General features: G+C 40.1%; 1 protein-coding gene and 1 long non-coding RNA gene across 4 annotated transcripts in view; one reads left to right on the forward strand and one right to left on the reverse strand.

The window, feature by feature from the left end:
• Nucleotides 1–23346, forward strand: part of BVES (blood vessel epicardial substance) — a 37932-nt gene that overhangs the window by 9270 nt on the left and 5316 nt on the right. For all 3 annotated transcript variants that reach the window (XM_019442984.2, XM_019442982.2, XM_019442983.2), the window contains exons 4-7: nucleotides 2007–2194; nucleotides 2944–3052; nucleotides 8830–8997; nucleotides 9900–10041. In XM_019442984.2, the coding sequence (XP_019298529.1) occupies nucleotides 2007–2194; nucleotides 2944–3052; nucleotides 8830–8997; nucleotides 9900–10041 (607 nt within the window). The remainder of the gene's footprint in view (nucleotides 1–2006; nucleotides 2195–2943; nucleotides 3053–8829; nucleotides 8998–9899; nucleotides 10042–23346) is intronic.
• Nucleotides 12901–19187, reverse strand: LOC109263477 (uncharacterized). The gene is made up of 3 exons (XR_002078229.2): nucleotides 19079–19187; nucleotides 15300–15532; nucleotides 12901–14052 (listed from the first exon to the last, which is right to left on the reverse strand). It is a non-coding gene; the product is annotated as an uncharacterized LOC109263477 (long non-coding RNA).

The raw sequence follows: 23346 nt of genomic DNA on the forward strand, positions 1-23346 counted from the left end.
GTGTAATACACAATCTGAAAATCTCAGTGACAAATAACAGTGACAGGTGTTTTGTTTTGTTTTGTTTTTTCCTCACGCACCTTATACGTGGACTCTGGCAGTTGTGTGTCAGTTGTGATTCTGCTCTGTGGCTTCATCTCAGAGTCTCTGCTGAAGCACCAGATTCCGTTTAGATATACATTCTCATAGCAGAGAGAAAAGTATGAGAGAACAAAAGAGAAATACCCGGTGTCTCTTAAAACCTCTGCTCAGAAGGAGCATATGTCACCTTTGCTCACATTTCATTGGCTAAAGCAAATGACGTGGCCAAGGGTGATAATGTGGGAATAGGTTGGGGTAAGGGGATGGATAATCCTTTTACAGGGGATGGGAGCAGCACATAGTTGGGAACAATAACATCATCTGCCACCTTACTGTTGTATTCCATGTGTCTGTCAACCATGATTGTCGCATAACAAGTGCTCAAAAAAATATTTGATGAGTGAGTGCTTTCACAAGAATTAAGAAGGCTTCATGAAGGAATTGGGACTTGAGCTAACACTTGCAGAATGACCAGATGATGAATATGAGTCAATAGATTTGTTTAGTTCATGTGTTCATTGCTATACCACGTTGGCTACAATGTATCCTGAAAGTGGGACGTATTTGTGACTAAATTATCTTAAACACTCGTTACTAGATCTCTGAAGTAGAGGAGGTAGATGGTAGTAATAGAGTTGTAATTTCTGAATACCAGAACTTGTTGGAACCCCAAGTTCTGAACATAAGGTAGTAGCATCAAGTAACACATTCACACAGTATCTGTGCTTTTGTGTCTTCTCAGATTATAAACTTATTTTTTTGAAAAATGTAAATTCTGTTTCTTTGTTGAAATGGAACATGACAAGAGCATCGCAGAGGCTATAGTGACATCTGAGTGGCTCTCATCAGCCAGGTCTATAAGCTCCATGTTGCGTCTGCCGTAGATTTCTTGGGGATGGATGATCATTTGAACCCCAAAGTTCATTCACATGCTTTACAGTTTTCCCAGACTAATGCTGGGCCCAAATACAGGGTGTGATCTGGGTCTTGACTGACAGCAGAGGTGACTGAGCCGTTTTGCTCTTCCCTTTTTTTCTCTAGTAGTCGGAGTTAATTGGCGGGTTCTCCATTCTACAAAGTATTTTAGCTTAGGATGAAATTGCTACACTGAAACCCTTTTACTGTCTTCACTTTGCTTCAGAATAAATAAATCAGAAGCAATGATTGCAGCTGTGAATATTTGTTCTCCTATGCTGATGCATTAAATAATACATATAGATAAAATGCTTACTGTATGTATTTTCATAAATTTTTTTTCTGTGTTGGTTCCTATTTAGTGTGTTTCTCTTTTTTTGCTATAATATTTAAAAGTTCATGTAATTTCTTTCTGTGAAACAGCTGTTATAAAGACAAAAAGGTTTTGTGTTGGGGCACCTGGGTGGCTCAGTCGGTTAAGCGTCCGACCTCGGCTCAGGTCATGATCTCACAGTCCGTGAGTTCGAGCCCCGCGTCGGGCTCTGTGCTGACAGCTCAGAGCCTGGAGCCTGTTTCAGATTCTGTGTCTCCCTCTCTCTCTGACCCTCCCATGTTCATGCTCTGTCTCTCTCTGTCTCAAAATAAATGTTAAAAAAAATTAAAAAAAAAAAAAGGTTTTGTGTTATTTACAGGAAGTGCTAAGATTGGGAAGGTACATGTTGTGATAACATGCAAAACATCCCCAGCCGCTTTCCAGCGCCTAGGAGGAGATGTGATCAATAGTGCAAATCTTTTCCATATGCTCTTGGAGTTGTTTAACTGCAAAAGTGCCCTTTTAGCATCTAAACTTATGTCACCACTTAGTCTCTGTATAAGATTCCATGTACTGAAATACAGGGCCATGGTGTTTGTTGAAGACGTGTTTACTCTCAAAACCGTACTGAGACTGCAGAAGCCAATGTTTCAGTGTTGCTGCGTTACTACAGCATGTGGTCATTGCTGCGTTTCAGGTAAAGATTGAAAAGGAACTCAGTGGCATCTATCGCCGATTGTTCGAACCACTCCGTGTGCCTCCAGATTTGTTCAGAAGATTAACTGGCCAGTTTTGTATGATCCAAACCTTAAAAAAGGGCCAGGCTTATGCTGCAGAGGATAAAACCTCCGTTGATGACCGTCTGAGTATTCTCCTGAAGGGGAAGTAAGTGCTCTATGGAAATTGAAATGTCCAGTTTGCCCTAAGTCTTCTCATGTCCCCTGGGAAGGGAATGACTAGAGAGGAATGATACCAGCTAATGGAGGAAACGGTCGCAGAGTTTGTTGGTGCTGAAATTCCATTTTACAACTGCGTTTTAGAACACTACAGAGCAACGTGTTAGAGTTACCTAGAATTGACTACTCCAGTTCTTGTTGATGTTAAGATTTTCAGTTGTGAATATTCTGAACCCCGACTGACCCTTTTTTAAAGTTAACGAATCAAAATTGACGTAGGCTTAAGTTGGGCATTAAACTTCCAAAAGCTTGTGCGTGTTTCAGAGGTGATTTGATTATTTTTTGAATATCACAAAAATATAACTTCTAGAAATATCAGTCTTCTGGGGAGAGAGCCAGTGTGTATTTTTCTGGCATAATTATTAATACCAATCCTTTCCTTCTCAAAAATATCTGAGTTTGAGTGATAAATTTATGGCCACTCCAGCTAAACAAGCAGTAATAACTATTGGAAGGCATGTGTGTGTTCAGTACTGGAACCTGTCCTTTTTTTTTTTTTTTTTTCTTGTTGATGAAATTTATTTTGAAGTAAATATTTATGCGTTTCAGAAAGTGCTTTTAATTGTGTCTGTCATCTTTGGAGTCTTTAAAACTTTAGTACAAAATACTATAAGATTAAGGATCATCATGTTATTTATGAAATATTATGCATATATTAACATGAATTTCTGTTATCAGAATGAAGGTTTCCTATCGAGGACATTTTCTGCATAACATTTACCCCTGTGCCTTTATAGATTCACCAGAATTTAGATCAACTCAGATGCACAAAGGCGAAAAATTCCAGGTATGTGTTGGCATGATTTTTAAGAAGATTGGAGCTAGTTCATGTCTCATTCAAAATCTGAAGGATATTACTAGAAAAGTGATTAATTGAAAATAAAAGATTATCATATGGTATATATTGCATGATCCCATTTTTGTGGAACTTAAACAAAATAGTGCTTATACATGCATTAAGAGCTCTAGAAAGATATATCCTACTTTGGGCATAGTGTTAACACTGTTACTTCTGGGTTGTGAGTTTGACTACTTTTTTTTATTTTCTTCCTTTTTGTTTCTTTGAATTTTTATAACTTTTCATAGAAAACATCGAGTGCTTTGATTATGAGAAAAAAGGAAAATATCAGTTGTGGATAATCAGTGTTTCCAAAACACGTAATTGGTTAAAATTTTATTGGGAAAAAAGAGAAACTGGCTTTGCCCTAGAGATATCCTGTTAATCCTTATGAAATAACCTAGTCACTTTACAATTTCATATTTAATGAATATTTTAGGGACAAAGGATGAAGTTCTTCATAGTTAAAAATTGTTCCATTATGTGGCAGTTTGTTTTCATCCTTTCTGTAAGTGTCCAGCCCTCCTATTTTATTCCCCTCTTGATTGATAGGAAAGTAACCAGGAAAATGGGTGAGAGTATCCTTTGATCTTAGCCTCTAGATAAATTGCGGAATAGGGATGCTTATGAGCAAGAGGGTGAATCTATATAGGCAGGAAATGGAATAGAAGGGATGTTATCACCTGAGGGAGGAAATGTCAGTGTTTCTTGATGACCAGTATTATTTTTGAGTTTCATTTTGAGACTCTGTACAATTTGGGAGACCACATGGAGATAAAAGGGAAAATTTACAGACATACAGTTTACTTTATATACAATGGCCTCAGCCCTGCCCCACTCTCATTCTGCCTGAGTAACAGGTCTGCATAACCACACAACTTGGTACAGTTATATGTATTTACTGCAAGGTCTCATATAAGTTCATTAAGTGGGTGTAGTACTGTTCCCAAACTGGCTGAGCTTAAGATACAGAAGTAGAAAGCTAATGCTATATCGTGGCTTCCCGAATTTACACTCTCACCTTGTGTTTGTGAGGGTCAGCTGTGCACTGAGACTTAAATGTTCTTACTGTATCTTTAATCACCACCATCTACAAATGAATGCAGGGCCACTTATTTCTTCTCTCCTTCTTTCGTCTGCCCTTATTACATTTCTTCTTCCAAAGCCCGCTTATCTGTGTATTTATCTGTTTCATCCATTTCTCTGTGTATAGTAGCAAGTGGTATTACACAGTGACTCAGTCTCATTATACCCTGAAGAGACTGGGATTTGGCGAGGGGGTGGAAACTGAAACCCATTTGTTTCTAGAAGCAAATGCTCCCTGAGAATCCAGGGATATGAACATGTACTATCTTTTCCACTGGACTTCAAGTTATATTTTAATTAAGTTAACAAAAAAAGGAATTCTAATCCCTAGCTACAGTTTCATCTTGGGGACCAGGGACTAGGATTTGCTAGCTGAGAAATGTTCCTGATAATTGCTGTGAAGATTCCAAAATATGACCAAAACCGAGGTACTGTAGCTGGTAAAGGATATTATTCAGCCTTTCCAACACCAGTCATCTCTTGTCTGCATGGAATGTGGTGTGGCATTTTCTGATTGGTCAATGGAAAGAAATTACTGTAGCATCATGGAAACTGTGCCCTGTACAATTGGAGCAGACTCCATCATAAGAAGCCCTCGGGAGAGATTGTATTTTGATTGTTTACGAAATGTTCCCTTTGGCAGATACTCAAGAGTAAATATAGCTGCTGCACGTCTGTGTAGGAGTATATAGTGCCTCTTTGTGAAGCAAGTTCCCAGAGGAACTTTGCTGCAACCTCTCACTACCTGTGCCCATAGCAGAGGACATTTGAGAGTGTCAGTGGTCAACTTCTCCACCTACATGCTTTTTTCCTGCTAATCTCATTTTTCTTTAAATCTGAACCATTAAAAGTATCCTGACAAAGGTGCTACTTCCCTCAAATTTGTATTTCTTAAAATGCATCGTTGGTAGGGGTACTACCAAAGTACCTTTCACTAAGGTGAAAGGGGAAAAGAAAGGCAAGTGGACCCAATGTCTATCTCTTGAGATTGCACAGAAAAATGTTATTTGGGTACACGTGTGACGCTTGTGACAGACACAGTGACAGGGATGAGAAACAGGTTCTGAACTCACAGGTACTCGACAGATGCTTACAGCCATTATGTACTTACACACCAAAGTTGCTGCTTAGAACTATTGATAGAATCTTGGGTATCTTTCTTATAAGAGGTAGAGGTCGTCTTTTGTGTTTGGTTTCTTTCTCTTTCTGCAGTTGCTTTATATCAAGTGAGCTTTACCATTTTCACATTTATCTTTTGTGTTCTGTGTCCCACTATTGCTTTGCTGTAGTCGGTTGCATGTCCTGTGCTGGGAAGCCTGAAAATCAAAGCTTTATTGACTTGAAGGGAAGGAGGATGTCTTGGAGGTCGAAGCCTTTGTGAAATAAAGGAACACTAAATTTTTACCTGTATTTAAATCAAATCTTATCTTATTGTATTAAGTAAATCTTTTGGTTAAGCTGTGAAGCAATTTGCTCTGCGAGCTTTGACTCTACTGTATTTTGGTGCTCATGAGAACTCTGAGCATTGGCTGAACAGACCAGTCCTACGACATTTTCATGTTCCTGATGTGTGAAATGTGATACAATACATGAAGAATATAACACATTCTCCCCTGAGAATATTCATCCATCATATTGTCTGACTGCGGTTTCCAATTGTGGCACATTCGGCAATTCCCTCAGACACCCTTGTTCTTGTGTAATGTGAGGGTGTACAGTCTAAAGTGAGGGACAGGCCTAGTGCCTTGAAATAATCAGGGCAAACCCAACTGAAAACACTTAGTCCAGTTCTCTCCCTGAAAGCAATCCCTTTGTATCTTCCATTGCCCTGTTTGCTTTTATTTCTTCACAAGAACTGAAGCATGGCACTGCTGAGGTGCCCTAATGACTTAAGAAGCAAATTTATTTTATGGAAGCTTTAAAAAATCTTATATTGCTTTATAGAAATTCCTCATTAAAATATGTTTTACTTGGCTCTTGTGACAGGAAATCATTAAACACAAATGTCTATTTGGCAGAAATGAAGCATCAGCCATCATGTAAAATGACCTCAGTCAATATACTAACTACCCGCATCCAATTAAATGCCTTTGCTTACAGATCTGTAAGTCACTCATACATTCTCTAGGTATAGCTTATTATTTGAATAGTGTTATTAAGTCTAAATTTAATAACAATGTAAACAGGTTCATAGTATTTTTCAACCAGCAGTAAGAAATGTATTTGCTAAGCAAATGATAGTATCAGAAGTGTCATTGCCTCAGTGGGAACTTGAGGTTATTGGAATGGTTGAGAAGAAGTTAAATGTATTAAACATCACCTGGGTACAATTCCTTTGTCTTCTCTTGGATGACTTCCAACTCCTCTTTTAACTTCTTCCCCCACTGCACATGAATTATGTTTTCCAAAGTCCGGATGACCTCTTTGCCAAACGAAGGCACCTCCAACTCCTAACCCTTTCTCCAGTGCTCAGTTGCAGGGCTGTGCTACAGTGAGTACCATTGTCCACCCTTCTCTAATTACTCCTGTGGAATATTATTTAGTTGCCCTCCATTTATTTACCCATCTCTTAGTGTTTCTGGGAACTCCTCAGTACTGGCTTGACCTTATACTTCTCTTATAACTCTTTTTTTTTTTTTTTTGTCACATATCTTTACATATCATTAGCTTCCTCCACTAGAGTGTAGGCTTCATGACATTGTGTTCAACTGTTGTTTGTATGAGGAACTCTTGATGGGCTCTGAGCCGACCCTGTGGTCACTTAACAAAATTACGTTCAATGTGATTGTGTTCATAAATACCGGACACATTGGGTAGGGTTTAGTCTGGTGGGAAAATCATGTCAGGGCTGGAAATCAGAAGTACTCACTTCATCACTAGGTAACGTGCTCATGAATAAGTTTTTTGGGTCTTCTCATCTGGCATCTGAAAAATGAAGAAGAATGTTACTTGCTTATCCGAAAGACAATTTTGAGGATCCACTTATAGATGTAAAAGCACCTAAATGTTTAAAAGTACAATGCATGTATAAAGTGAGTGGTATTATGTGTGACTGTCATTCCCTGGAGATTCTCTACCACTTTCCCCGGTTGTGTATTTGTCAAAACACTTAGTGTCACCTGAGGGTATCATATTTCTTTATTTATTTCCCAGGGCAAAGATCTTGTCTTTCTTGTTCACGTCGTAATGTCAGTGCCTTTAACAGTGTCTAGCATAAAGTAAGTACGTAATGCACATTGAAAGAAAGAGTAGAATTTAGTGTCTCACGGAGTCATAGAGTTGGTAATGCATTTCTTCAATTCAAATGTATTGGGTTTTTGGAGATTCCTGCTTTTAATATAATAAATAAATGCAAATTTTTTTTCTAGGAATATTGACCCATTTTTTAAAGTAGCTAAACCCTCCAATTTGCTAAAGGTCAAATTTCAGCTATTAGTATTAGTTGAGAAGCTGGGTTTTCCATTTTCTATCTTAGTAGACATAAATACCACCTCATCACCAAAATATGCTTAATTTTATGACAAACCAAGGGGAAATTGGAAACATTTGCTCTGATGCTCAGGTATGATTTCATGTCAATTCAAAAACCCTTTATTAATTGACCTGGACAGGCATTGGGTTTAATGTTGAGGATATAAAAATAGTTGTTGCCTTCAACACTATTTGTGTTCATTTGTTAATTTCTTCATATAATAAATGTATACTGAGCACCACTCTGTGTTGGACGCTGGGCATTCAGACATGAAGATGCATAGTCCCTGCTCTCAGAGTGCCTGGCGGAGACAGATGTGTCCACAGATGAGTGTGGGTTCGGTGATATGAGTGCCCCATGAAGCTCAGAGGAGGAGTACTAACTGATGGAAGGGGACTGCCATGGGGGGATGGGCTTCCTGACACTGAGGTGTGAGGGCTTAACCCCTCACTCTGGAGAAAGGATTTATTTAAAGAAACTTGAGCTGTATGTAGTGCAGTTACAGTGTTTCCCACTTTGCTGTGGAACAATGCTCAAGAACAAGGTATGGTTTCCCGATACCCTGGAGCTAGCCCTGAAAGGTCACACTCGAGAATTACCTCTGACACAAGGACCCAGAGAAGAACCCTCAGTAGCCATATTCCGCAGTAACAACCTGGACCCTAAAACCAATTCACAGGACTCTGTTTTCTCATTCACTAGTATTTGTTTGCAGAGTTGGCTAGGTGGGATATCTTTCATCTGTAACTTGCCTCACGAATCTTAGCTCAGTTCTCTTGCTTAAAGCCGTATTCTTAAACCTCTGTTGTAATCATCAGTGTGGAAAGAAATATTTAACCATAAATTATATATCTAGTTGTAACATTAGTCTAGTATGCTCTGTGGCAGTGCTTTTGACACCAGACCTCACAGAACAGCACAACAATGAAACTTGGAGAGTTTGCTTTCCGTCTGCAGAATTCTTGGTTTTTTAACAATTTTAAACGTGATTTTATAGTAGTTATAGAAGCTTGTGTGTATAGATCTTATTTTAATTTAACTAATATGATAAATCATTCCTTTAATAATATCCACTAAATTATTCTACTCTTCCTTTCCCCAAAATTATTATAGTCGTAATTCATATACACAAAGTACTTTTTTCTTTCTGTGTTTGTTTCTTGGGCAGGTCACCATCATTGCAGATGATAACTGCAGATTTTTATGCTGGTCAAGAGAAAGATTAACTTACTTTCTGGAATCAGAACCGTTTCTATATGAAATATTTAGGTATCTCATAGGAAAAGACATTACCAATAAGCTCTACTCATTGAATGATCCTACCTTAAATGATAAAGTAAGTGGTTTTCTAAGGTGTACCTCACTTTATGCAGCATATATTTTTTCTGAATTTTCATTAATTAATTATGAGTGAAGTGGGGATGCTTGTAATTTAGAGACCCTTCAGGGGAATCATTTTTCAAGAGCGTGGAAATATTTTGTAATTATTATATTTGCCATTACCTGGTGAGGTATCTCTAAATGTCAGGGACCTCCATTTGTGGTGATGTGGTGCTGATCTCTCATAAAGGGTCAATCAGTCTCAGGAAGATGGTAAGCGAGTTGGAGGGAGGGATGTGGGGTAGAGTGGGCCAGGGAAGGCAGGGCAGCAGGAAGGTTGCAGACTGAGAAACACTCACAAACTTGGGTGAACAGGAAGTTCGCATTTTAACCCTGGTGTCTTCCGGTCTTATATATCCTCCTGGGCAACCCCCTTTCCAGAAGGTCTAGAAGTGACAAGAGAGGGATGAGAGGGGGCGTGTGGCAATCCAGTTAGGAATTTCAGAGCTGAGTGGATCTTCAACAATTTGCAATTTGATCTTCATTTCCCCACAATTGCTTAGAAGGAAATTAAAATGATGACAGAAGAGACATTAAGAATGTTGTTTCTGTGATAAGTAGTGTTCTCCAGGAACTATGCATATGGGTGTGTGCTCTCTTAAAGTCATCTTGTCTAGGCCCTTTATCAAATTAGGTTGGTGCTTATTGTTTTCCAGTTTAATAAATAAGCTATTGAGTATGTTAAATTTTTGTAATGTATGTATAGTAATAGCTTATGATAAAGGTCATAGCTAACATTTTTTGGCCACTTACTATATACCAGGTAGTTTTTATTTCAAGGAAAAATAAATGCTGTTTACAGGGAATGTATGACCTAAGTCCCATAGATCTCTGAAACCTTAAAACTTTGTTTTGTAGAAGGCCAAAAAGTTGGAACACCAGCTCAGCCTGTGCACACAGATCTCCATGCTAGAAATGAGGAACAGTATAGCCAGCTCCAGTGACAGTGAAGATGGCTTACACCAGTTTCTTCGGGGCACCTCCAGCATGTCCTCTCTCCGTAAGTTACCTCAAACTGATAATACTCCAGGACTCTGCTGGATGTCATTGGAAATAGACAAATGACAACTTGGGTCAGAAAAATAACTTTGCAAGTAACTATTTGGCAATCTGTCAATAAAAACAATAATTTTGTCTTGCTTTTCCTTTTCCATATTGCACATCAGCTAAAATCCACCTTTAGAACTCTTAGTTCTGTTTTCAGAAATTGTTCACTTGTTTTGCCATGCACCCTTCTTAAATACGGGTTCACTGGAATGATGTGAAAGAGTCCATATGGTTTGATGGATATTCGGCTATTTTGTTTTCATGATTTTCATGTAAGTGAACGCCTAGACCCAGCAATGTGTTAAAGATGATAGGAAGTAGCTGTTGGGTGTTTTGCTGCTGACTGGTTATCAGTGTGAGCACCAAGAGTTAACAGGTGATCGGGTTATGGAATATTCCTGAGGATGAAGGAGACCATTCATGACCCCTGTGAGTTACCTCATTCACATACCCACCCACCTTGGCAAGTTTTCCAAGACTGGAAACATTAAAAATGTTTTAAAACATTTTAAGTAAGTAACATTTTAAGACACAGGTGTTGAAGATTAATAAGTAAAATGAGAGAAACTATTTTAAGAATTAAGTGCTTAAAATTAATGCTTAAAATTATTGTAAGGATTATCCCAAAACTGATAGTATAAGAACTTTGAACAAATTCATTTGTACTTTTTGTTTAAGTTTATTTTTTTAATTTTTTATTTATTTTTGAGAGAATGCAAGTGGGGAGGGGCAGAGCGAAGGGGACAAGGGATCCGAAGCGGGCTCTGCACTGAAGGCAGTGAGCCTGATGTGGGGCTTGAACTCACAAACCATGAGATCATGACCTGAGCTGAAGTCCGAGGCTCAACTGACTGAGCCACCCAGACGCCCCGAAGTTTACTTTTCTTTTATTTTGAGAGAGAGTGCACGCATGAGCAGGGGAGGGGCAGAGAGCGAGGGAGAGAGAATCCCAAGCATGCCCTGGGCACTTAGTGCAGAACCCTATGCAGGGCTAGAACTCACAAACTATGAGGTCATGACCTAAGCCAAAACCAAGAGCTGGACGCTAAACCGACTGAGCCACCCAGGTGCCTCGTGAACAAATTCATTTCAAGTAGCAACAAGTCAGACAGATTCTCCCACTGCATAAAGAACTATTAATATTTCCAGTTGTGTGTTAATCCAAAGTAACTTTTAAGGAGATACAGGTACACATCCAACAATCCCTAAATGTTTATGTAAACGATCTTGTAACTTTGGATGCTTTAGATAAATTGGGTTAAGGACTTGAAGTATTGCATGGTCAGAAGAGGCTGGAATTGAGAAAGCCATGTAGGCATAAGCTTCCAAAGCAAAGTCTAGGCACAGAAATGTGTTGTGAACCAAAAGGAGATTTCAGGAGTAACACAAGTGGGAAATGGGAGATGGTTTTATCTTATTCTAGTAACTTTTGCAAGTACTGACTGAGGCTGACCAAATTCTGCAATCTGCCAGCATATCAAATGCATTATCTGGCTTGTTGAAACAGTTTGGCGGTCAGTAAGCATTTTCAAATGGACCCGTCTTAATTACATGTATAGTGATTACTATAGTATGAAATGTCAGCAGAAAGGGAATTAAATAATAATAATTAATAAATTTTTGTCTTTCTGTAGTATTTTATTGTATAATCTAAATCTTTGGGGAGTAAAATAACATTTTATAAAATGTTTATCTAGAGTATGTTGTTTAAATAGAATTAAAACACGTGTTTGAGATTAACATTTGTATTGTTTGTGCCACCAGAAATCTACGTTCCAGGTGGATTGATCACTCATGTTGTACGTACAGACCTGGGTTCAAATCTCACTGTAGTAATTATTAGTTGTAGAACTTGGAGTCTCCAAGTCACATGACCTTTCCAACCTGACATGAGCTATCATATCTCATCACAGGCTTGGTTCTGGCCACAGCTCCTGGTCTGTTTCCTTCCCTCTTCCTTCTAGTGAATCATGAGTTTAATCCAAACAGCCATTCCCTGGGGCGCCTGGGTGGCTCAGTCGGTTAGGTGTCCGACTTCAGCTCAGGTCATGATCTTATACTCCGTGAGTTCAAGCCCCACATCGGGTTCTGTGCTGACAGCTGGGAGCCTGGAGCCTGCTTCAGATTCTGTGACTCCTTCTCTCTCTGCCCCTCCGCCTCTCACTCTGTCTCTCTTTCAAAAATTAATAAACATCAAAAAAAAAATTAAAAAAAAAAAAACAACAACCATTCCCTTGCATGGATCATTGGTACTTCTGTGTTTGTACAGAAGTGTGCTCTCCTTGATTGCAGGATTGCATTTTACTTCTCAGGCCCCTTGTCTAGTTATTTTTCACTGTATTAGAAATAATGTACAACCTGGGGCACCTGGGTGGCTCAGTTGGTTAAGCATCTAACTCTTGATTTCGGCTCAGGTTATGATCTCGTGGTTCCTGGGATTGAGCCCTGTGCCAGCTCTGTGCTGACAGTCTGGAGCCTGCTTGAGAGTCTCTCTCTCTCCCTTGCTCTCACTCTCCTGCTTGTGAGCACATACACACACACTCTCTCTCTCAAAATAAATAAGCATTAAAAAAAGAAATATGTACAACCTGCTTAAGTTGCTTATTCATTTTAGCCTCATATTTATTACGCAGAATCTTGCATATTGATACAAATGTATGCAGCTACATGTGTGAGCACATTTTGAACATGAGTGTATGTGAATTGCACAACAAAGCCACGCTCATACCTAATTTCCTTTGACCAACCCTTGTTCTGAGTTTCCTGGCTTCACTTCCCGCAGTTTCATGAAAGACATTAGTACTCGACCACATCATTGATACTATGAATTATTTAATTCATCCTAGCATGTAATTCATCAAAAACTAGTTTCTGTTTCTTAGGTTTTAGCTCAGAATTCCTAAAGTGTGAGTTTTTTGTTTTTTTGGGTTTTTGTTGTTGTTGTTTTGTTTTGTTTTGGCCTTCTTTTTGCCAGACCCATCAATATGCCATCTACTCTTCCATATTACAGATTACATTTTATGTAAAACAAAGAACACAGTACCAATCTCATAAGACTATTAGGCTGAAATAACAAAATTTTCCACTTTTTGAGCATGTGGTAGATCTTCATGGACGTGAGGCCCCTAAAACAAATGACTACGCTCTTATCATTCCGGGTTTCTGCCATGCACAAGGGGCGTTTATGGCAGCTTCTCAGCAGTCCTGGCTGCTTCGTGAATGCTGAGGGGAGAAGGAAGCAAACATTTATGGACAAGAGTAGCTATTATTTTTTCAGGTACTCTCTGTACATACTCACATGTAGTCTTCACTGTAATCCTGCATAGAGACGTATACTAGCTTTTGCTAGAAGATGCAGCACTAACAATTTCCCAAATCTCTGGCTATGATGAAGGGACTCTTTCTCCCTCAGGTGTACACAGGGTGCTGCCCCAGACCCGTGTCCTCCTCACTCTGGGATGCCACAGAGCAGCTGCTGTTTGGGTCATTGCCACTCAGGGCAGAGGGTTTGTTTTGTCTTGTTTTGATTGTCTTGTAGAACATTGATTCTGAAATGTAAATGTGAACGTGAATCACTTGGAGATTTTATTAGAGGTTCTGAAGCAGCAGACTGGGGTGGGGCCTGGCATCCCCATGTTTAACAGGAGCCCCAGCGATGCTGATGTGGCTGGTCTCTGAACTACTCACTACTTCAAGTAGTAAGGAGTAGGACTCCCTCCCCACAGCCTGTAATTTTGCTGATTGCTTTCCTGTGGTGGTGATTAAGATGTTTCTTGTATTTCCCATCTACTGGTAGGTGGATCTGCAGGCCGGCATAGATTCCTGTGAAGGCACGAAACAAAATTGCAGCTGATCCCATTTCTTACGCTGCGCTCTATTTTTATACATGTCACATGATGCTAACTAAGTCCAGAGCAAGATCTCGACTCTGCCACACAAATTCTGCCTTCCACTTCAAATGATCCTTTAAAGACAAGAAAGTGAAGTAATGAGATAGTCTGAGAAAAAATGCTTCCTACCTGTTCATTCAGTAGCCCGTAATCCAATTAACTTAACTTGTTTTCACTTTCCTGTTGCTTCATTTACTTGTCTCATGATTGGGGAAAAGAAGGAGGAAAGAACAAGACGTCCAGAACATGTGGGAAGGATTTCATGCCCTCATGTGGATAGAAGCTCTCTTCTCTCTGCTCATGGATCAAGTGCTCCTCAGCGTGCCTCACCATCTTCTCTTCCTTATGAGGCTTAGCTCCCTACGTGGTGTAGAAAACACATACACACAGATCCATTGTACTGGGCAGGTCCATCGCTGATCAGCGACGCCGAGCGCAGGCATCGTCATGGCAACAGGAGAGCATATTATGCTTCCCTAAAAGTTGTAGAACTTTGTTTTTGTTAATTGGGGTTAAATAACCTATTGTTTGGTTTGTGTGTTTGTTTTTTAAATTCTGAGGCAGTATAGACAATGCAGTCTGTTGGAACTTGTCTGAAAGGTTTTGTTAGTTTAAACTGTGTATTTTTTTCAGAAGTTATAATTTTTATAATGTAATATAATTTTATAAATTTAGGAGTTTTAAAGATACTACAACATATTTAGAGAGATATTTCTTACTGAGAACAAGTCTTTTCAGATTGTTTTGTTGTTATCAATAGCAACATGGTGTTCTGGACAATCTACTAATTTCATAAGACCTACTTGCACAAATTTGCTTTAAGTTAGCTTGCATCTGGTTAATGTTCTTATCTGCAAAGACTAGCAGCATATCTGACTTGATGAGTTTCTTTCGGCTGTCTTACCCATTCATTTACCTGGAAAGTTACAAAAAACTGATACAGAATTCTTAGTTTCAAGGCTGGTCTCATGAAATAACCTGTTCAACTCAATTTGTGTTCCATTCCCCTTGTGAACAGCTCTGCACATATAAACAACAAGCTTTCCATGAATTTTATGGAGAGGTAGAGAGGAGATATGATCAGACAGCAGGAATACCCAGGGAACAGTTCGCAGATCCACCGAGAGGGCTAGAGAAAAGCAGTGCCCCCACTTTGTACATAAGTAAAGAGCAGCTTAGGAAAGTTAAGTAACCGGCTCAAGGTCACTGGGCTAGCCCCAAAACAAAGACCTGTTGAATTTTTTGTAAGTTCTTGTTTTGCCTTTTACCGTACAAATATCCATATCCATTTGGGAGAGAGAATCTGTTTAGGGGTACTCACCCACTGCTGTGGCAGCCGCCACGTCCTGACCACGTTCATACATGCTCTCGTCTCATCTTCACCACCGCCCAATCAGGTTGGTGTGGTGTTTTCCCCTCTTAGGGTTGAGAAATTGGACACTTCTCTCTGGCTTCTTGGTCCCCCAGCCAGTAGGGACCATGCTCTGTGACTCCTGAACTCCTGTCATCACCAATCCATTCGCTGCCCTCTATCCTCACACAGTGTTTTCTCATCTGTAAAATGACAGCCAAGGGATTTTATACAATTGCACATTTTTCAGCTTTTAGTAAAAAATTTAAAAATTAACAAGTTAATATACACACACAGATAACAAATAGTAAAATTTAAAAAAGTGTTGCAAAGAAAAGAACTGCCTCCCTTCAACCTATTTGCTCCCTAGGAGCAATCACATTGGAACAATATTTGTCCAAAATGCTAAATAATGCCCTATTATTTATTGATTTATCCACTTAAACTTTATCTACTAATCTAACTTTTTTTAATGTTTTTTAACTTTTTAAAAAAATTTTTTGAGAGACAGAGAGAAACAGAGCACAAGCAGAGGAGGAGCAGAGAGAGACGGAGACACAGAATCCGAAGCAGGCTCCAGGCTCTGAGCTGTCAGCACAGACCCCGACAGGGAGCTCTGACTCACAAACTGCGAGATCATGACCTGAGTCCAAGTCCGGCACTCAACCGACTGAGCCACCCAGGCACCCCTAACTGAGCTCACTTTTAACTTCCCTTTGCCCATCTGCCCAATATGGTTATATCACTAGTTTTTATTCTTTTATTATATATACCTTTGTAACAGTAAATGATGCACTTAAACCTCCATTTTGTTTTCTCTCTGAAGCATTTTTAGAGGTGAGGACATTAGCATCTCTACCCTTTCTTATTCTTTCCCCTTCTACCTTTACATTGTTGTGAGTCTCTTCCTTAACTTCTGAACACTAAAAATTTCTAAAACGTCCTTAACTTCTAAATATAACAAATATATTCTGTTATCTATTTTTTTTTATATTTTTGTCATAAAATATACGTGACATCACATTTACCATCTTAACCATTCTAAGGTCTTCCTTGCTTTCTCTGTGATTTCTTTTGCAAGGTTTAAGCAAATAAACAGTGTTGACTTTATTATGCTTTATTTAGAACCAAATAGTGGGCTATGACTACATTTCTTTCTTTTTGGTTTCAATCTCATGATTCCTGTTCAAAGGAGACTGTTTCTAATAACAAGTTCAAATGGATTCTCCTTTCCCACACAGCATATAAATCAATCACAGTTTACTTCATACTTTGACCTTCCTTTTTTTTCCCCCCTGAAGATTTTGTATTGCCTTGCTTTGGGGGCCATTTTATTCACCATATCCCTAGTATCTTCTAGCTTCTTACTCATTCTGTCTTTGAGTTAAAATCCAATTTACTTCTTAAAGTCTGAGTAGGTGTTTCACATTTGAACCATGCCTTTTCATGCTGCTTTCTGTCTTTATAGATATTTCTAGTTGCCTTTCTTTTTCCTCATTCTTGTATTTTTTTTTTCTTATATCTCTACTCTCTCAGTACATCAATTCTGTGTACCTTTTTCTCAGACACCTTCCTCACAGAACCTCCCAATCTCATTTTGGACTGGTTGTTCCCTGGGTCTTTGCACAGGTGCCATCCTGGAACTGCCTTTCCTGTTCTGAGTTTATCCACTATCACCATGATGTTACTGCTTTCTCTTTGTGAGCAAGAAGGGGCTACAGGACTTCCACTGTTCCCTGGCTGCTCACAACGTGCAGCTCAAGGCCCTGACCACCCATGTGAGTAGTTAGAAATTGATCTGGGAATGATCACTTGGGCCAGAGAAAACCTCATGGAAACCAGTAACCTCCTTTGATCTCTCTATCTGCCATAATTTGTACACTTCTTTGCTTGAGTTTTCAGTGCTGGTGTTGAGTTTCTGTAAGGGAAATTAGGTATGAAAGCCATACTAACCTTCATCATTATTGTTCAGAAAGTTTCAATCCAAACACAATCCTTCAATTTAAAAAAATACTATGATATACTTAAGCAAGACAAGAAACAGGATGATAATTCTCTCTAGCAAAGAAACCATTAAATCCTTCCCTATCCCCATTCATCAAAAATTGTATAATCTAATTAAAATTCTAAACCCTTTGTAAGGTTTTTAATTACTTGCTAAAGCAGTTGGCCAGATGGTTAAACATAATAAAAATAAGAGCACTTTGAAAGGAACGAGGAAAATGTCATGAAAGTTAACAGAAGAAAGGGAAAAAAAGTCGTATAACATTATATTAGATAGCTTACAAAAGTGGTCTCTCTTTTTAAAAACTCTTAAGCAGAGAGAAAAGTCACTTGACAAATTTCATATCATGATATTCTGTTTATTTGAAAAGCAAACTTGAGATTGCTTATTCATTCTCTGAAACAGGTGTGACCTTCACTCTGAATTTAAGAACAACAAATATGTCTGTTTACTTTGACTTGCTAAGAGATTCCCTCAGGTCCTCATGTAATTAGAAGCACACCGAAGTAGAATAAGCTTAATAAGGACAGAATTCTGTCAAAAGGAATTTCTCTTGGAGCGCCTGGGTGGCTCAGTCGGTTGAGCGTCCGACTTCACCTCAGGTCATGATCTCACAGTCTGTGAGTTCGAGCCCCGCATCGGGCTCTGTGCTGATGGCTCAGAGCCTGGAGCCTGCTTCCGATTCTGTGTCTCCCTCTCTCTCTGCCCCTTCCCTGCTCATGCTCTGTCTCCAAAATAAATAAAAAAAACATTAAGAAAAAAAAATTTAAAAAGAAAAAAAAGGAATTTCTCTTACCTAATTTTTCACTTCTCTGGATACCGGAATTTGACTGATTGTTACATAAGATCTCCCTGGTCCTGATGTAAAAAGGCTTCCTGTGTTACTTTGGGAATGTTAGACAGGAAAGGGTCTGGTGGGGCAGGCTAAGCCCCGTGACGTGCTTATACTTGCAGGATACACAGTGGACCTCAGTGCAAACTCCTGTCCTCCTCAACTAGGATCTGGCCCTGGCTGCTATCTGAACAGGTCTGCTGAGGAAAGACTGCCTCCCAGATCCAAATCTTCCACAAGTGTTGTCACCCGCCGTGATCTGGCATGAGTGCAAGGGGCCACTGTTTGGTTCAGGGCTCTTCTAAACCTCCATCTTCTACATTTGCTCAAAGCCCCTGTTTTTGAGTTTGAGTTTTTCTTTCTTCTGCTCAGGATTGCTGCCTGATGTTGCCGTTCTCTCTCTCAGCTGAACACATTGAAAGTGGTGCACAGCTCAGAGGAAGTTCTGCTCCACTGACTGTGCCTTCTCGGTGCACTGGGATCTACGGAAGGGGTGTAGACGTCTTTTTGACAGAAGATTTTTTTGCCACTGGGTGCAATAGGAAACATCCCCAAGCAACAGCAACTCTTGACATAACTGTTTAACAATTTCACACCAGATAAATCTGGATTGCAGCTCAGTCTGAGACTATTTGTTTTACATAGTTTTATAATAAACTGTGTTAACTGGCACCCAGAGCCAAGTAGAAGATGATTATGGCTAATAGCAGAAAATAATGCTAATTATCTCTTCTTAATTATAAAAAAATCCAAAGGATGTAGTTAACCACTTCTGTCTCCCAGCTGTAAAAGTGGTTTTAACAGAAGAAGGATAAAAATCAGTTTTCTGGAAAATTTATGGATATGGAATGATTTGCCTGTCTAGAATTTGAAATAAATTGAAAAGTAAAGCATTGTACAGAGGTCACGTACCTCATAGCAATGTCCTTGAGGGGCAAAAGTAATTTGAAAAAGCACTTAAGTGAAGATAAGCTCCATTTCTTCCTCTCTCCTCTCCCCACATTCTTACCTCTAGGTAAGGTTGGGCCTTCTGGGCAAATTTCTGATGATACATCAGTGCATAAAGTTAATGAAAAACCAAGCAAACTTGTAGAAAGAATTTATTAATGTTCAACTTGTGATATGTTAAGATAGTTCCCTTGAAGCAGAATACCACCCCTCCGTCTCTCATTTTTGTTTTAGTTTTTTTAAAATAGTTTTTAGGGGTTTTGTTGTTGTTCACACTCCGGATTGGATTTGAACTTATTAGTGGACTAAGAAATTCTTTCTAGCAGCATAGTAATGGTGACTGAGTCTTTCCACTGAACCAGCAGGTCTCCTGCCAAGGTCAGAGAGCATCAGGTCTAGGGCAGGTGAGCTCCTTGCTCCCTAAAGCCTGCCTTTCTCCTGGCCGTGACAGTGACACATCTGCAGTTAGACCGGGTGAACATCACCCTTGGCCCTCAGTGGTACAGGAGGCTCAGGCTAACTGGGGTTGGGACAAAGCATGGGCACTCTCTCTGCGACCCTGATTCCTATTGAGGGTTCAGGCATCCGGCTGGCACTTGGTAGCCTGCAGCAGCTACAAGGCAGGCTGAATTCCTGTTGCCTTCCCAGGCACCTGCCGGTGATGGGAGAGCGCCAGGGTACCGTGGTCGGCGCTGGGACCAGAGGGGCTTGTGGGCGCCAACCCAGCCACCAAGCCTGAAATGAGAGTCTGTGAAAAGAATGTGAGCAGGGCTGTTAGGGCCACCTGGTTTATCCTGCCAGAATCTGATTGTGCCGAGGGGTTCACTTGCTGGTGAGGAAGGTGTTCATCCACAGCAGCCTCCCCACTCTTCTTTCTCGGGCTGTCCGGGTTGTCTTCACTTTCCCTTTTGAGTATAAAGTAGAAAAATAGCATGGATGTGGTGAGCATGAATTGCTCTGAAAAGCGCACTGAGTTCCTGAGAAATAAAATAATATCGAGTCAGAGATCCCAACCGATCCATTTTTATTTCCCTAACATTTAACCCAGCCTCTAGTGCCTTGTCATCACTCAGGGGCTCTTCTTGCTGATTGTATGAAAACTCTGTGGCAGGTGATGATACCACCAAGCCTATTGATGTTTACCTGAGGGGATGGTGCTCTTGCCCGTGCTGTGAGCACTGTCGAATCAAGCTATATACACTGTTGCCCATGCTATAAGCACGTGCTATAACCTGGGCTATAAGCACTGTTGTTGAGTCAATTATATGAAAATGATTTGCCTCAGGGATCCTGACACAGAATACAGTCATTCATAGTGTGGTTTTACTGTAGCAGGAGACCAGTCTGCGCTTGAGGAATGCTGGTGGTTCCCCACTGGTGTAGTGGAAAATTGACCCATCAATCATTAAAGGTGATGGCCGTGTATCTTTCCCTCATCCTCAGGATCAGCCTTCTGAAGGCCCCATGTGGAGTTTCACGTCCTAAGTAATTATTCTCCTGTACTAAGTAATCATCAAGGACCTGGCTATGTGTGGGGTACTTCTGCAGGAGGGAAGACGTCTACAGCCCTCAACATGCTTGTTTTCCAGTAAGGGATAGAGGCACGTACTTGTGATCACAAAGAAATACAGAATGTGGAAGGGCTGTGGGTCTCTAGATAATAGACTCTCCCCACACAAGGAATTACAGAAGACTCCAGAGGAAGGAGGTGGGGTCTGACCTTGATCGTGAGGGATGGATAGGAATTTGACAGGTAGGGATGGAAGTGAAGAGGCCATTCCAGGTATGGAGAAGAGCAAGAGGAGAACATGGAAAGGGTGGGTTGGATTTGGGGAGCAGAGAGTTTGCCAGAGCTTGGACTGGAAGGGGAAGGAGGCCTGACTTGGACACATTTCAGTGTCACCCCAGGACTGTGGGTGACTCCGGCATTACTGTCTTTTTAATGCTATGTAGTAAGCACCCCAGCTCTTCCTTGGCTGAGGCAGATGTAGTGGGGACCAAATAAAATCTTTCACAGAGAAGTTGAAAGTTCTCAGAAGGTTTTCACCAGGTCATTTCCAGTTGTGTTGGGTCCCCTCTTTATTCTCTCTCAGTAGGAAAATGCACCGATTGGAGATGGAGCTGAGAGGGCAGAGAACATTTTGGCCCACATGTAGATAGCAGCCACAGGATGCTATAGAATGTCACCCCTGGTTTGATAGATGGGCTTAAAAACCAGATCAATTAGTCCTACTTCCCCAGTCAAAACACACGGGGTGTGTTTCTGTTATGTGTGTTATACAGTTACATTCGCATGCTCTACATTATTGATTTGGTTAATACTCTTAGATATGCCATCTTGCTGTTTGTTCTGAGAGGTTTTTTAAGTTTATTTATTTATTTTGAGAGAGAGAGAAAGAGTGACAAGAATGAGACCGTAGGAAGAAGCTGCCTTATTATGGGAGTAGTACCAATCAGAAGTCTTGGTTTCTTGTTAAAAAAATTTTTTTTGTTTTAATTAAATGGGGCACTTGGGCGGGTCAGTCGGTTGAGCATCCAACTTGGGCTCAGGTCATGATGTTGTGTTTTTGAGTTCGAACCCCGCATTGGGCTCTGTGCTGACGGCTCAGAGCCTGGAGCCTGCTTCAGATACTGTCTCCCTCTCTCTCTACCCCTACCCCACTCGTGCTCTCTTTCTCTCTGTCTCTCAAAAATGAATAAATGTTTAAAAAAAAATTTTTAAAGAAGTATTGGTTTCTATCTTTTTAAAATTTTTCTTAAGTTTATTTATTTGGGAGAGACAGACACATTGGGAGTGGGGGAGGGGCAGAGAAAGATGGAGAAAGAATCCCAAATAGCTCCGTGCTATCAGCACAGAGCCCATCACAGTGCTCAAACTCAAGAATCATGAGATCATGATCTGAGCAGAAATCAGGAGTTAGATGCTTAACCAACTAAGCCACCCAGGCACCCCTGCTCTGAGAGTTTTTATCTGATTGTGGAAACTCAGCCTAAGCTAATGTTTTATGAGGCTTGATCATTACTTAAAGCTAGACATATGATGAAGGCCATGGCCAGTTTTTTTAAGACAATTTTACTGCCCTCGGGACAGTTTAGATTGAGAAACACAAACCCCTATTTGAGTACAAGAGCCACTTCTTTTCATTTGCCATTCCTAGAGGCAATAATGAATTTTAGCAAGTTTTCTAATTACCTTAGGCCATTCTCCTCCAAAGACCATATTAATCACTCATTTTATTGACTTACAAATGGACAAAGTGATTATTACATCCCAGGCACTGATGTAAGAACTATACAAGTCGTTATATACAAGTTAAAATACTATTTTACTATTACTATTACTATTACTTGTATATATACTATACAAGTTAATATACTATATTAAGCCATTTAGTCCTCTTAACAACCATATGAAGTAGATTAATAGCATTATTCCTATTGTACAGATGGGGAAATTGAGGGACTGAGAAGTGAAGTAACTTGCCCAAGCTCACACTTGAAGCTCAGACATTCATTGCCATCTGAGTATACATGCCATTTAAAGCTCGTGTTTGGTGGTTGTGTTGTCCTCTGCATGAAAAAGGATAAAAAGAGCTTGCCTGGGAGATTCTGCCGGGCTTGCTCTATGACAGAGTTGTGTTCTGGAACATTTTAATAGAGGCTTATTTTCTACAGTGTATGTCAGCAGTTGTCTTTCAAAAGACTCTGTATTTTTATTATTTTTAAAGATTTTATTTTTAAGTAATCTCTACACCCAACGTGGGGCTCAAACCCACAACCGTGAGATCAAGAGTCGTACACTCTACTGACTGAGCTAGGCGCTCAGAAAACTTAGTATTTTAATTGACTGTAAATGCTTGAAAATGAAGTTTCCATGTATGTCCAACAAACACATTAGCCAAACCAAAGTCCAGCCCAGTGTAATTAATATGTTTTTTTATGTTGGATGATGTGGCTGTTGGGAGTGGCATCTCCCCAGTGCATGACTGGGACTATGCAGTTAATAATAAACATCCAGTGGCATTCTCTGTGTGCCCAGCACCGTGCTGAGCACATCACATGATTATTTTGTTTCATCCCCCGACAACGCCATGAGGCAGGTCCTGGGAATATCCCCTTCTACGGATAATGGAAACTGAGGCCTAGAGAGGCTTAGTAATGGAGTGCAGGTCACACATCTAGGAAGGAGCAGAGCAGAGCTTTGAACCCAGACGTGTTTTCTTATCCTTGGG

The sequence above is a fragment of the Panthera pardus genome, unplaced genomic scaffold, assembly GCF_024362965.1.
Source record: "Panthera pardus isolate Hobbes unplaced genomic scaffold, ASM2436296v1 HiC_scaffold_17, whole genome shotgun sequence".
Lineage (NCBI taxonomy): Eukaryota > Metazoa > Chordata > Mammalia > Carnivora > Felidae > Panthera > Panthera pardus.